The following is a 16,085-nucleotide window of genomic DNA, read 5'->3' as shown; positions in this document are numbered from 1 at the left end:
ACAAAAATCAAAAACAAAAAATTTTTCTAAAAATTTAATCCATGATAAGACATCACAATTTTATAGTACTTTATCATTCAACACTTACGAGTAGTTTTAAAAAAGAATAAATAGTGCAAGCAATAAACCTACTTTCTGTTCACGCAGATTTTTATACTTTTCTGTTTTTTTGTCACTTTTTTTTTAAAGTTAGAGAAAAATTGATGTCTTAAATATATAAAAACACTTTCTTTGTTTTTTGCATTTTTTGTTTTGTTTATAGATATTGTTTTTATTTTGTACTCAATGTTAAAGAGTGCTTTTATCAACTAATTTCAGTAGATAAAGTAGTCTTTTATCGTCTAGTGAAATAATAGTTATTATTTATACAAGACGATAAAATTGAATTTTATCTTTGAGAGCAATTTATGGTCGTTTACAATATAAAATTTTATTCAATCCTCACTAATTTTGTAGTCAGTGGTCGATATTTATAAATATCAAAGTAAAATTCAACAATGAAATCTAATGTCAAAGATCGTTAGCAACTAATAACCGCAGATATACAACAATGGACGTATTTTTTATCATCTAGACAATAAAATTTCATTTTAACATGAAGAAAAGAGTAGATAAAATTCAATTTTAACATACAGGATTGAATAAAGTATTTTTTATCTACTGTTTGTATTTTATCAACTAATTTCAGTAGATAAAATACTCTTTATTTTGTACTCAATGTTAAAGAGTGCTTTTATCAACTAATTTCAGTAGATAAAATAGTCTTTTATCGTCTAGTGAAATAAAGTAATTATCTACTGTTTATGTTTTATCAACTAACATTGATACGTCTAATAATAAATAGGCGTAAATAGTGATCCACCCTGTATAATAGTGTGATTGTTTCAGTTGGTAAAATCAGTTTTAACTTTTTTCAAACATTTGCTCGTAAATAAACACGAAACGTACATACGGGATGTGTGTTTTAAACGGCGTGGTATTTTTATGCAACGCTTTATTGCGGTTCCAAGCTAAAGTTGGACCATTTAAATTTTTTCCTAATATTTTATTAAATAACTCGCATAAAGTTTTCGCAGTGAAAAACGTGACCAGCGCACGAACGAATCCATACATCCAGTGGCGTAGAACATTACAACACAATCGATTTTGTACACAAATCATCGACATTAATCATCCCAATGCGACCGGTCACTGATGGATTAATTAGTTCGTTATCCGACCATACGCCCATAATTCAATCTACCATTACATCGTTAACAATTAAATTAGGTCTTATGGGCTACTAAAACCGACCGGGAATTCATTTTCCATTAACTTTTACCCTTTTAAAAGGCTAATCGAGTCGCCGCCATTAGCGGTATGAAACCTCGAACCGAACATTTTATTAAACCAATTTGCACTCGTTTGTTTAGGAAATTATCGACGACCGAATTAATTGATAAACACCGACGCTTAATTTCCCGCTTTATGCTACACTTGCGGTATACCAGGTGTGCCACACAACAACAAAATACCTCTTTCTAATTAAACTAAATATACAGGGTGTTCCAGCCAGTTAAAAAAGTCCATTAGTGACCTTTAAGTGATAAAATTAAAAACAAAATGTATAGGACATTAGTAGATACTAATCTAGTGCATCACCTAAAATTATTCTTAACCAGCATGTCCCAAATATAAGTTACGATACAAGCTTGTGTTTTTTTTAAATGAAACACTGTATGTTTCTTTGTATTTTTGGATGTAGCTTTTTAAAACAATGTTTTTACGCTAAACTTTTATTAGTCGATTTTGCTTACTTTTAGAAATAAGACAATTTTTTTGACGAAAACATGCAGTTTTTAAAAATCTATTACAGAAAAACTAAGACGGCTAGAACAGTTTTTTTCTTACTTCTGTAAAAAAGAAAGTACAGAATTTAAAGCTGTAGCAATTTTTTAGTGTTTTGCATTTGTAAAAATTCATAAATTAAAAAGTTTGTTAAAAGTTAAATAACTGAAATTCAAATTATTTTATTGTAAAAATAAAAAATAATGGATTCAATTTAACACAAATGTGATTATTAAGTGATCATTGCTTCCATCTCTTGTGCAACTGTGCACTTTTTGGCTACTGAAACAATAGTAATTATTTTTTTAATGTTTAACGTTAATATCTTTTTAGTTATTGATTATAAACACCTAAAAGTAAATAATTGTAGAAAGACAATTTAATAATATTTTAAATGTAAAAACAATAAATAGGGTGTTAAATTTAATTTTTTTAAATCATTGAACTTTTAACAAATGCCTTCATTTTTTTATCTTTGCCAATGCAACACACTAAAAAATGTTACAACCTAAATAGCTTGTACCTTTTTTTTGTGGTAGTAAAAAAATACTTCTAGACGTCTTAGTTTTTGTGTAATACATTTTTAAAAAGTGCGTGTTTTCGTCAAAAAAATCGTCTTATTTTTAAAACTAAGCAAAATCGATAATAAAAGTTTTGCTTAAATACATTGTCATAAAAATCTACATTCAAAAATGCTAAGAAACATACAGTGTTTCATTTAAAAAAACACAAGTTTGTATTGTAACTTATTTTTGAAACACGCTGTATAGTTGAAAATAATTTTAGGCGATGGAGTAGTTTAGTATACATACCAGGTGAATAAAAAGTATGGAACCAAACATTTTTTGCTTAAACTATTTATTTTTTGAAAAAACTAATTGATGAGTGATGAAGTACTATAAAAATGTGATAATTTAACAAGAATAAAATTTTTAGAAATTTCATTTTGTTTTTCAATTCTACAAAAAAAAATATTTTTTTAAGTGGTAACCCACAATAAAATCATTTTTCTCATAAAAGCTATACTCTAAGGGTTACAACTATCCGCTTTAAATTTAATTTTTTCAAAAAAATTTTTACACATAAAWTGCAAATTTTGACAAAAAAAAATCGCATAACTCAAAAACAAAACAAAATTTCGTTCTGAAAATACGATCACATTTTTTATATTATTTTAATTTATATTAACTATTATTTGCTAAAGGCAAATGATTAAAAATAAAACCGCTTCGTTCCATACTTTATATTCACCCTGTATATAATGTCCTATATAGTTTTTTTTAATTTTACCATTTAAAGGTCACTAATGGATTTTTTCAACTCCCTGGGACACCCTGTATGAAGAGTATATACTATTTCATCAAATGCATACTATACTACATCCTTAGTAGAAGAAAAGTTTTGTTCTACCTATAGATATTATCGTATCAACAAGAAATTACTGCTTAAAATTTAGGAATATTCGTAAATAGGTTTTTGGTTAGGTTGGTTTCTGGTGACAAACAAAAAATATCGTAACAAGTGTCAAACCGTAATTTTCTTAAAAGTTCAAATCTTAAATTTTTAAACGTTTTTTTTGCAAATCTGAATAATTTTTAAACCGGTATTTCTAGACACTTTCTTAGTCTCCCCCACTGTCTTTTGCAACACGATGTTTTAAAAAAGTCTCGATTGACATTTTTTAAATTTAAGCATTTCTTTAAGAAATTTTTAAATGTTTTTTTGCAAGTCTCGAAATGTTTTAAACCGGTATTTCTTGACATTTTCTTAGTCTCCCCAACTGTCTTTTGTAACACGATATTTTCAAAAGTCTCAATTTATAAATAAATTATGGGCATTTCTGTTTAAGAAATTTTTAAACACGTTTTTTTTTTTAATCTAGACATTGTTTAAACCGGTATTTCTAGACACTTCCTTAGTCTCCCCCCACTGTCTTTTACAACACAATGTTTTAAAAAATTATTTTTTGTCCACAAATCTGTATACAAAAAAAACATAAATAACCTAAACACTGGTCTTGCTACAATGCAAACGGACGGTCCAATATCAATATGACTCACCCTGTATCATAGCTTCAATTTTTTTCGTTTTCGTCGAAAATAAGAAATGAGAAAAGTAAGAAAAAATAAAGCATAAGAACGTTAAAAATAGAAAGAAAACATCTATATTGTCTCCATTTAGAATTTTCTGACGTTGTTATTGAGTGCTTGTAATAAAGCAAAAAATGTGTAATTAAACGTCACATCTCGACTGCTCCACTCTAAGTCGATTATTCAAACGAGCAAATTTTTCCCTCAGATCGAAAAATTTTCAATTACAAATGCATCATCGGTTTTATTCATCACTTATCATCTGTGAAACGAAGTTAAATAGCTTCAGTTTTCAACTGACTTTCTTTTTTTCCACATTTTAAACGTCAGCTTTTGTAAAAGTTTCCAACCTTTTGTTTTGAAATTAATTTTTTCAAACAAACGTCACCAAAGTGGCTTTTTTAATTTATGACTTTTTACGGTTTCGGTGCTAAAAACCGTTAATTTTCTAAATTCGTCCAGTCATCGATCTCGGATGTGTTGACCGTTTTGTACCACCCCCACACATTCCTCTTTCCTTTCTTTCACAAAAACATTATTCCTCGTACATGTTTTTATTATCAAATAATAAAGATGGGTGCGGCTGCGGCTACGCATTTTTAGAGATTCCAGGGCCGGACTGGAAAGACTCGCTCACTTCTCAATCACTTTTTGGCACTGTAATTTCTCGTTTTACCGCAACTTTTACGACTATGGCGCTCCATAAACACCACCACCATTAAAAATGTATTCGTGAGTCGCGCAACCGCTCGTTTTATTGTCACTGTTTTGAATTATCGATGTTTTACGGCCCTGTGGGAGAAATGGAAGGAAGTGAGTAAGTCGCCACTTACCTTTGATGGCCGGATCGGGATGGTGATGACATGTCGATACTTGACAGCCTCTTCTTTGCTCGAGACTAGGACAGTGACGGCCGCCGTTCTGGGGCTGGATTTTGATCGATCGAGTGCGAGACATGGAACCGGGACCGCAGTCGGCGTCGCAAGGGGACCAAGGGCCCCATGACGTCACTTGGCAATCCACCACTGGAACCAAAGAGAATTTTTGATACATACAAAAAAAAATCACTTTTATATTGTACATTTTTAGATGTGAAATGCTCCGTCGAGACACCTGGAAAATACTTGATTGTTTAAAATTCATAGACGAGTATAGATTTTGACTATTTTTGTCTATTTGTCGCAAAACAATGACCTTTTTTATGAGATATTGATAATAGTTTCGGAGTTATTAGCTGTATAAACCCCGAGTATCAAAAAATAATAGTTTCAGAGTTATTAGCTGTATAAACTCCGAGTATCAAAAAACAATCTAAATTTTGACAAAAAATCGTAAAAATTAAAAACTTCAAAAACAAAAGATAAGGGTCCAAGAGACTCAAAAAAGTGCATAAAACGATGTAGAACTGCAAAAAATAAATTTGCCAAAAAATTTGAATAAACTGTATTGGAGCAGAGACATTGGCCGGAGGCGTGGTGGCGCAGAGACATAAGGTTCCTGCTTCCGGCAGGTATAAGATATAACGAAAAAGTAAGTTCGACAATATGGAATATATTATAATAAAAATGAAGAAACAAATAAGAAAAAATGTATTTCTTTACCGAACAACTTACATACAGCGTAGAAGCTTTATATTTTTTTTTCTATCCAAGCTATTGAATTGATTTTTTTTGAAATGGTAGGTCTGATAATGAAGCGAGTTTCAAAAATATTTTTATTTAATACAGGATGTCCCAAAATAAGATACACAACTAAGTTCTGTTTTTTTTTAATGAAACCTCTAATTTTTGTCACATTTTTGAATTTGCCACTAAATTGTCGATATAACGCACCAAGTTTCTTAAAATTATCTGCAATAGTTTTTGACTTATGTCAATTTATATGTCAAAATAGCGTCGTGCATAAACCCACACAAAAATTCATAACTTCAGAACCGTTTAAGATAGCTTAAACAATTTTTTTCCATTCGATTCCTTAAGTTTTAGCACATTTTATGAGATAAAGGCAAATTCGGAGTCGATGTTTCATCCACTACTACGATTTATTGAAAATGATAAATTACAAATGGCAATAGCTCGACTTTTTTAAATACAACACCCTATATTTTATTACATCGTTGCGTAGCATTTTTTATGAGCTTTTTGCCAATATAGAGTTTATCAGATCCATTTTGTAAAATTTGTGAGATTCTTGCAAAATTAGAAAAGGTTGATTTTTTTTCTAAAAAAAAGGAATCTATTAGGCCGCTGTCCTAACATTTGACAGAAGTCTTCCATTTAACTGATAAAACTATTTCTAGTTGTCTTAGTTTTTGCTACAGTTCGGAGCCCATTAACTAAAAAATTAGCAATTTATGTAAAACATGATGGTGACTTATTTAAGCATTTTCTATAAGTAGATTTTTCTCAAAATTTTTACATTGTTTCCTGTCAATCAAGTTCTTGTAAAGATTACTAAAATTGTTTCCTTTGTGATTTACTCCTGTTTCTATTACAATTTTATTTTGTTAGACATATTCTTTTCAGAATTGTATTGATGTGTCAAATTTTACAACACTGAACTACTCGAATCCTGCTTTTTTTCAAAAAAAAAACATCAACATTTCTCATTTTGCAGAAATCTCACGAATTTTACAAAATAAACCCCACAAAGCCTATATCGACAAAAAGCTCATAAAAACTGCCATGCAATCATACAATAAAATATAGAGTGTTGTATTTGAAAAAGGCGAGTTATTGCAATTTGTAATTTGTCATTTTTAAAAAATCGTAGTAGGCGATGGAACATCGACTCAGAGTTCGCCTTTATCTCAAAATATGCGTTGAAATTTGGGGAATCGACTGGAAAAAAGTTGGTTACGTTATCTTCAATAGTTTTGAAGTTATGAATTTTTAAGTGGGTTTATGCACGACGCTATTTTGACATATAAATTAACATAAGTCAAAAACTAATGCAGATAATTCTAAGAAACTGGTTGCGTTATATCGATAATTTAGTGGAGAATCCAAAAATGTAACAAAGTTCGAGGTTTTCAATAAAAAAAAACAGAACTAAGTTGTGTATTTTATTTTGGGACACTCCGTATTAAATAAAAATATTTTTGAAAAGTGCTTCATTACTAGACCTACCATTTCAAAAAAAAATTAAATCAATAGCTTGGATAGAGAAAAAGTTATAGAGCTTGCACGCATCCCTAAATCACCCTGTATACAGACACACAGTTAAAAAAAAGTTAAAACCGCATCTCGCGAGATTTCCGTGGCATTTGGTGAGTTGAAAACTCTGGCATTTTCGCAATATTGAAAAAATAAGCCGTTTTCGCATATGTCTCCCCCCGGATTTCCTTTTTCCTCTTCCTTTTCCAAGAATTCGCATACTTCGCAATCACTTTTTCACCGATAATTAAGAGAGAGTTCACGCACCCTTCGTTTTTTCCTTTCTCCTCCATTAGAGTCGCTTTTTCCGCGAGCGGAATATGAAGCGTGAACGTGCCTTAATTATACTGTCCAAAGAGTGACGTGATTTTCCGGTGATGTTTTTCGTTGGTAATCCGGTGTATAAGTAAAGACAGTCTTATCTCTTCGCAGCTGTTTTAAAACTGATCCCTCGTTAAGTAAAAAGCGGTGTTAAAGACGAGTGAAATATGAGAAACACGGAGGAAACGGTCTATTTGTGTGGTTTGTGGCAGTTGCTGGCTGTTTTTACGCAACGGGGCGTTGACACGTGGAGGATGAGGACTCCAATAACATTTGTAACGTCAACACTGAGATTTTTTGACGAAAAACCGACATCTACACCGCCAAAAAAAAAAACGTGCTTAAACGCTTCAAAAAGACAAAGACCTAAATTGGGTATTTTTCTTAACCCTTTGAAGCACTAATTTCAATTTTATTTCCGATTTTAATGACATTTGGTGTAGGCCATCCTTATGTGTAGAAAAATTATGGAGTACTTTTTTGCAAAAAATTGTTTATTTTAACTTAATTTTTTTATTTATTTTAACTAAATTTGGTACACTGGTTTGGCTGCAAAACCATATTCGGTTGACAATAAATTATCTAAAACAACTATATTTACCTCTTGGTTGAGTAACACATTCGTCCAAAAAAAAACGGAGTAGTTATTTCACTTTTTACAAGAATAAAAATCGAAATCTTTCACAGAATGAGGTTTTTGTGATAATTCTGAACATGCAGTTTTCGCCAGTTGCAATTTTGCAATAGAGCTCAATAAATAACATACCAATACCCACCCATGTAGGAAGTGTGGTTTTGCTATGAAACCACTCTCCGGATAGAAAAAAAAAATTCAAGTAGGTGGTTTCTGTATGGAACCACTATGCTTCAAACGGTTAAAGGCTAAAAAAATAAAAATAATGCCATTCTTGACCAAATTTGGTTATTTTTGAGCGCAATATCACAAAATAGTTGTTCTTTTATGAAGGCACTAAAGTCTTACTTTTCATTACGAATGTGTGTTTATCTGCCGAGGCGATATCCGAGTAATAAAAAATGAATTTAGTGTCGAGGTGCATACTAAATTTTTTCCAAAATTGGAGGAAAACTTAACATATACACGTTAAGATAGGATAATATCTTTATAATAGGGCGAGGCTTCAGCTTCACTGAACTCGTCCTTTTACTTTTTTACAGAGGAATAATATTTTTAAATCCTATTCCTTCTGTATATTTTTCCATTTGTGATAATCAGAAAAAATTTTTAACAGTGAACATTTAAACTTTTTAATCTTCTAAATTTTTTATTTTTTATTTTTATGTGTAACAATTGTCAATGGTAAGTCATATTGTATTAACATAATTTATGACTTAAGGCGTCTTTTTGTTTTGTTAATATAAGGCTGATGATGGCGCAAGGGTGCCGAAACATGTCCCAACTTGACTAAATAAAATTTATCGATTTGTGGAGTTGACTTTAATATTACTTACTGTTTAAAAAACTATAACACATCCACTTTGGGAAGAAAATAATCGAGTTCTACAATTATATCTTTACATTAAGACAATAATTTGACACTGTTAATGATGATCGCAACCAACAATACACAAAATTGTAGTATAATGACCCACTTTAGTGACAATTTGGGAAAAAATAAGAGGTATAAATAAAGGGATCAGTAAATAATTCAATTTTGATCAGTATAAAATGATAAATGATTAGTATTTAATTAATTTTTGAAGTAAAAATGATCAGTATAATAAAAATGATAAATGCTAAGTAAAGCACGCCCAGTATTTTATTGTAATTTATTCAGTAAAAAAATCCAATTTGCATTGTAAAAATAATAAACGCTCAGTAACTTTAATCAAAACTAGTAACACAACATAAAATTTAAAGATTTAAAGACAATTTTCAGTCAGTACCTAACAATATATGACCCCTGCGCAAGAATGTTATTTATTATTAGTACTTATTTTTATATTACTGAATATTTATTTATTTTTGGAGAGTGGTAAATGTATTTGCAAAAGCCCCTGCGCAAGAATGATTTTAGCAAGGGCTGGAAACTGTGCACAAATGGTAATCAGTCTAATCAGCGTACGCCACTCTTTGCAATGCTGTGCTCCTGATACCAGAATTTTGCGATATTCCGATTTTTTTCGAAAATAAATGTGTGAATATTAAATTAATTAGTTTTGCTAGACATTCATTGTCTTTACTTGTCGTTTAAATAATATACTGTGCATTTAATTTGTTCCCAAAAATAAACTCTTAGCTGAAACAGGTACTTAACCCTCAAAAAAGTCAAAAATAACACAGCAAACTGTTTAATTTAGTGATTTTCGAGTGGTTTACCAAAATCTCAAAAAAATTAAATGTCTAAATAAGGTAAATCCGAGATATTGAACTTTAACTTGATACTATGCCACCAAGAAACTATCAATCAAAATTTTTGGTCGAAAAACGCGAATTGTTGGCTCAGCACCTATATTATTATCCCCAAACTGGCAGTAAATATCATTTGATTAAAATCGCCAAAATCCAATATCGACGCCTCTCCAAACATCAGCAAACGTTGATTGCAGCAAATTGTAATAGTTAATAAACGAAAATCAAACTATGTGCAAAATCAACATTATAAATTAATTCGATTTAGTGAAACTTTCGCAAAAAATTTAAAAAAACCCGTCACGATATCATCCATTGTTTGCCATTGTACATACGCACAACACAAAAACAGCTATCTCCTATTATTACAGTGTCGAACAAGGCCGATTTGAAATTCAACCCTCATCGGCACGCGATCACAATGGGATCTTTTGTCGACGAAAACTGAAAAGACAAAAAGGTTTCCCGATTATCTTATAGCGACACTCGGGGGAGTTTCATTTCTTGGGGTAATTAACCAGATTTGTGGATTAATTTTACAGAAATTGCTTTTGTGTAAGGGTTGCAATAAGATATAGATCCGACTTTTGTTACAAGAAATAACTGAGACGAATCGAAATACATAAAACACGTTATTGAGTCGTTGGAGCGATATTTTTACGACTTGAAAGCTGTAATTTCGCAGTGTGGAGAAAAATATATGCGCACACTCATTGAAGCACTCGCCCCTTCGTCGTTCGTGTTCAAATTTCCAAATCTAGTAAATTTCATCTCCAAGAATAATATTAATTAAATAGAAACGTGCATAGGAAGCGAGACGGAAATGATAACAAGTGTAATTTTTTCGCAAGCTTTCATTAGACTTCTTGTTTCGGTGCCGAAAGCGAGAGCTCTCATCGATCGCCGCTTCTTTGTTTATTACGAAGGGAGAAAAGCCGTCTCAATTAGCACAAAGCGACCTCTAATTAAGAAGAAAAATTTCATAAATAAGAGCAAAAACCAACTCGCAATCCGAAAACTCGTGTCAAACAATCCGAAATTAATTAAAATTTAAATTAGTAAAGTCGCAAGTTTGTGTCGTCACACGTGGAAAAATTACAACCGAATCGGGGATTACCCGAAAAGTTCGGCGAATTAAAAGGGATTCGAGCCGAATGGGCCTCAAGGGGCGCCCACCAACCGCAAAACTTTCAATTCAGGACCGTATTCGACCAAATTCTTTTCCATCACTCAATGTTCTTTTCAATTACGAAGCTCGCGTGCTTTACTGAATTAAATACAGACCTGTCATGAGGAGAAATACGAACTTTTTTCGGTTTTTGGCAGAGATTAAAATCTGCAGCACATTGTGCACCAAACTTAATTACACATAAACTGTGTTTTCTACTTAAATTAAAGGTGGCGTAAATATTTTACTCAGTTTTACTACCAAATTAATTTATGCGATTTTAGGATCGCTTAAAGTAAATGAACGAGTTTTCAAAAGCTGATAAAACTTTATTATTACACCAGATTTATAAGCTGGGCAATTAGAACGCCAAGAATTGTAATTAAATTTGTACTAAAAATCTTCATTAATTTGCCAGCTTTATACAGGGTGAGTCATAAAAAGTAATTTTAGGACCGGCGTTTGTTTCAGTAAAAATAAACTTTTTATCGCCTTCAGGAGAAATTAATGTTTTTTATATACAGGGTGACTCAATTATATGATTATATGATTGCCAGGTTTGCATAGACTGAAATTCTCTTAAAGTATAGAAGGGTTTCCATTATTCCAGGACCGTATCCAAGTTTTTTTTGAAATAGCGGCTAAATTTTGTTTCACCTCGTACAATATCCCCCTGTATGTTAGGATTTTTGTCACAAAAAGAGCAAAAATCTGTTAGACAAGTGAAGAAAAAGGCCTTCCGTTGCTTGAAATTCTGAAACAAAGCATTGTTAAGACACAAAAGCCCCTTTTCATAAAAAATATCATCTTTCATGAAGTGTGAAAGTCTCTGAAAAATTTCATGTAATCATCGGAGATAAAAATAAAACGCTCATTCATTCCAAAGCTCCTCTCGTTGATAGTAATCTAAACATATTTTTTCTTTTCGTCGTTTCATTTTTGTGTCTCTTCTTTGTCACACATTTGTCGAGAGTTTCGTTGTCCCTTAATCCATTTATCTCCCCTGTTATAATACCATTATTATAAGCTTCTGGAAGTTACTTTGAAACGTTCTCAGAGAAACGACCGTCAGATTTGCTTAATTATCCCGAGGGTAGTATCAAAATGCAAAATATTTGACAAATCAATAGGAAAATTATTGTAAAAAATCCTCCCCTAGTCGGAAAATCCGCCACCCCCTCACCAAATATTGACGATGAAAAGCAAATAAATACATCGCTGTCATAAACAAACCAAATCCCGTAATAAATTGCTATTTGTAATGTTAAACGGGCTCCCGGGGGCGGCGGTTTCTTTGGGGGAATCAATGAGAATACGACGTTCATAAATAATGAGTCTTGAGTGAGTTTCGACCACCACCCTTCTGAATAATTTTGATTTGAACGGATTTGTCGAACGATACAAGAATTGATGGCAAAAGGGAAAAAATATGGACGCGATAGCCCGACTTAATTGAAAGGGTAGCGGATTTCTTTAGGGCTTTGTTCGCGTATCTCTTATCGAGTTCAGCAAGGAATATGCCAAATGGGCCTGATTTATGCTTTTTGCCCAACCCGATGTAATTAATTGGGGCCGAAAGAAAGACTTTTCGGCTTTCTGGCAACTTGAAGAAAGGGTGAATTGAATAAATTTACAAAAAAGCGAAATTCGGGAAAGATTCAACAAAAAACAGGGTTTTATCCCTGTTAGGAGCGTTAATGTAATTTTTCTATAGTGCTCTTGAAGAAATTAATCTTAAATAATTGTCCAGAAAAAATGTACAATATACCAGCAAGTTGAAAAAGTCCTTTAGTGACCATTAAATGAAAAAATTAAAAAAAAGTTGTATAGGATTGATAGATACTAATCTAGTCTATCGCCTAAAATTATTTTCAACTATACAGCATGTCCCAAAAATAAATTACAATACTTGTGTTTTTTAAGTGAAACACCATATGTTTCTTTGCATTTTTGGATGTAGCCTTTTAAAAAAATGTTTTTTACGCTAAACTTTTATTAGTCGATTTCGCTTAGTTTTACAAATAAGACGTTTTTTTTTAAGGTAAACATGCATTTTTTTTTAAATATATTACACAAAAACTAAGACAGCTAGAACAATTTCTTTCTTACTTATGTAAAGAAGAAAGTACAGAATTTAAAGCTGTAGCAATTTTTTAGTGTTTTGCATTTGTAAAGATTAATAAATTAAGAAGTTTGTTAAAAGTTAAATAACTTAAAAAAATAAATAAAACACACATTTTTTTCTTTTGCATCTAATAGATTAATAAATTGTCTATCTAAAAAAGTAAACTTTTAATGTCTGGAATTCCACCACGGATCACTTATCCTATAAATACTGAAATTCGAATTATTTTATTGTAAAAATAAAAAATAATGGATTCTTAAGTGATTATTAAGTGATATTTTTTCCATCTCTTGTGCAACTGTGCACTTTTTGGCTACGAAAACAATAGTATTTTTTTTTTTAATGTTTAATGTTAAATATCTTCTTAGTTATCGATTATAAACACCTAAAAATAAATAATTTTAGAAAGACAATTTAATAATCTTTTAAATGCAAAAACAATAAATAAGGTGTTCCATTTAATTTTTTTAAGTTATTGAACTTTTAACAAACGCTTTCATTTTTTTATCTTTGCAAATGCAACACACTAAAAAAATGTTACAACCTTATAGCTTGTACCTTTTTCTTTGCGGTGGTAAAAAAATATTTCTTGATGTCTTAGTTTTTGTGTGATAAATTTTTTAAAAATGCATGTTTTCGTCAAAAAAACCAACTTAATTTTAAAACTAAGCAAAATCCACCAACAAAAGTTTAGGTTGTCATAAAAATCTACATCCAAAAACGCTAAAAAACATATGGTGTTTCATTTAATAACTTATTTTTAAGACACGCTGTATAGTTGAAAATAATTTTAGGCGATGAACTAGATTAGTATCTATCAAAGACCTATATACAGGCTGCGCCAGAACTCGCGCTCCAGAGAAAATTGCCATAAAAGGTAAGATACCAGGAATATGGAAAAAATGTTAAAAAAATTTATCTATAAAAATTTCGAAGTTATAAGGGTTTCAAGTTTGCACTTTGACTCTATTTATTTCTGTTGGAAAAATAATTTTCCAAGTTTTTTTGCTATACCTAGGCTATTAAAACAGGAAACAAGGAAGCTGTATCCTAAATTATAACACTGTTCAATGTTATTTGTGCCTTTTTTTGGAAAAATTTTTGTCCCTTTACTAAATAATTGTAAAAAAAACATATACAAGATCATCAGTATCATTAAATAGATATAAAAAAATGTCAAATGTCAAAAAATAAATGTTAAAATTTTTTGACAGATAGAATTTTTTAAACATTTTTTTCATGTTCCTGGTATCATACCTTACTTGAAAATTTTCTCTGGGGCGCGAGTTCTGGCTCACCCTGTATATTTTTTTTAATTTTACCATTTAAGAGACTTTTTCAACTCGCTGGGACACCTGTATGTATGCAAAGCAACAAGACATAGCTTTTTCTTTAGTTTAAAAAAAAACGAAGAGAAAACTATGCAAACGTGAAAAAAACTTTTTTGAAAAATGTTTGTAGATTAGAGCAGGGACACTGGTCGGGAGCGTGGTGGCGCAGCGACATATTAATAATAAATAAATAACTTTTGTTCATATTTTTTACTTCTGTTTTTTATCATAATTTATATAATAATTATACAGAAAAATTCGGCTAGATTTATTTCTAGTAGCAGCTTTAATGTAATTTCTTTGGAATTGGAAACATTATTACAGATTTATAAAAGTGGTGCAGAGACGAACATTTCATGTAGTTTTTCCTCGTCTGAAGTGCGACTCTTGCAACATTTCAACAAATTGAATCATTACAAAATGTCCAAAAAAAACAAAGTATTGTACTCGAGATTTCGCGACACGTTTCCATCCAATAAAAGTAAAACCTTTTTCTCTCGTCGAGTTTAGTAAAATCTGTCAAAATGTGCTTTATTTTTCGCACAATGTAATTACCGTCCTGTCTCACCCTTTTGTAAGTTTAATTTGGCAGTCAGCTCGGATATCGTTTTTAATTCCGATCAAAGTTTGTATAAAAGATAATGCAAACTGGTCTCTAACATCTGTTATATAGCAGTTAATGAAAAGGGGCGGAAGGAAAATCAGGAAATCACTGCTCGTGAACGTTGATGGTGGATTTTTCCGGTCGCAGTCCTGGTAATAAGTTGGTTTTTAATTGCTAGCTTCATTAGGGAGTCGACAATGACCAAGCGAAAAAAAAATTTATTCGGCGTTTCTCAGGCTTGCATAAACTCTGGTTTTTTTTCCACTGATCGCCGAATTAAATTAAATCAAAACAGAGGAAATGGAATTTCGAGGGAGAAAAAACAGGAAATGTAAAAAAGTTGATTTCGGAGCTGATATAATGATGGAATCTCGATCGAAAATTTTAATTAAATTACGGGGAGGAGAGGTTCGCTTTGGCTTTTACTTGACTACAAGATACACAATTTCCACCAAAAAGAAAAGAAATTCACAAATATTTAATTAATAAATTAATTAATATAATCCAAGCAATTAATGACATTTTTCATCCACTAGACTAATACAATGTTTACTACACGAATAGTATACAACGGTTTTTTTTTATCTGAAACAAGATCAGTTTAAGCAATTTTCGTTTTCAATTTTTTTTTTTTTTCAAAAAGATATTTAAAAATTTTGGAGCTTTTTATACAGGGTATCAGAATCCGCGCCCCAGAAAAAAATTTCAAGTAAGATAAGATACCAGGAACATGGAAAAAATGTTTAAAAAAATTCTATCTGTCAAAAAATTTTGACAATTATATTTTGACATTTGTCATTTTTTGTCAATTGTCAATACTGATGATCTTGTATATGTTTTTTTTTTATAATTATTTAGTAAAAGAACAAAAAATTTTGCTAATAAAATCCACAAATAACATTAAACAAAAACGAAATTTAAGGTATAGCTTCCTTTTTTTCCTCTTCTAATAGCCTGTAGCAAAAAAAACTTGGAAAATTATTTCTCCAACAGAAATAAATAGAGTCAAAGTGTAAAATTTAAACTCTCCTAACTTTGAAATTTTTATAGGTAGAACTTTTTAACATTTTTTCCTTGATGTTCTTGGTATCTT

At 30.9% G+C, this 16,085-nt stretch overlaps 1 protein-coding gene across 1 annotated transcript in view; it reads right to left on the bottom strand.

Annotated features, from left to right (window-relative positions):
- Positions 1-16,085, bottom strand: part of LOC123009020 (somatomedin-B and thrombospondin type-1 domain-containing protein) — a 63,681-nt gene that overhangs the window by 22,305 nt on the left and 25,291 nt on the right. The window contains exon 2 of the mRNA XM_044405114.1: positions 4,751-4,942. Within this exon, the coding sequence (XP_044261049.1) occupies positions 4,751-4,942 (192 nt within the window). The remainder of the gene's footprint in view (positions 1-4,750; positions 4,943-16,085) is intronic.

The sequence above is a fragment of the Tribolium madens genome, unplaced genomic scaffold (genome assembly GCF_015345945.1).
Source record: "Tribolium madens isolate multiple individuals breed KSU strain unplaced genomic scaffold, Tmad_KSU_1.1 Scaffold_71;HRSCAF=194;Tcas5.2_LG6, whole genome shotgun sequence".
Classification (NCBI taxonomy): domain Eukaryota; kingdom Metazoa; phylum Arthropoda; class Insecta; order Coleoptera; family Tenebrionidae; genus Tribolium; species Tribolium madens.
The sequence above is the reverse complement of the archived record's forward strand: the minus strand, read 5'-3'. Positions and strand labels throughout refer to the sequence as shown.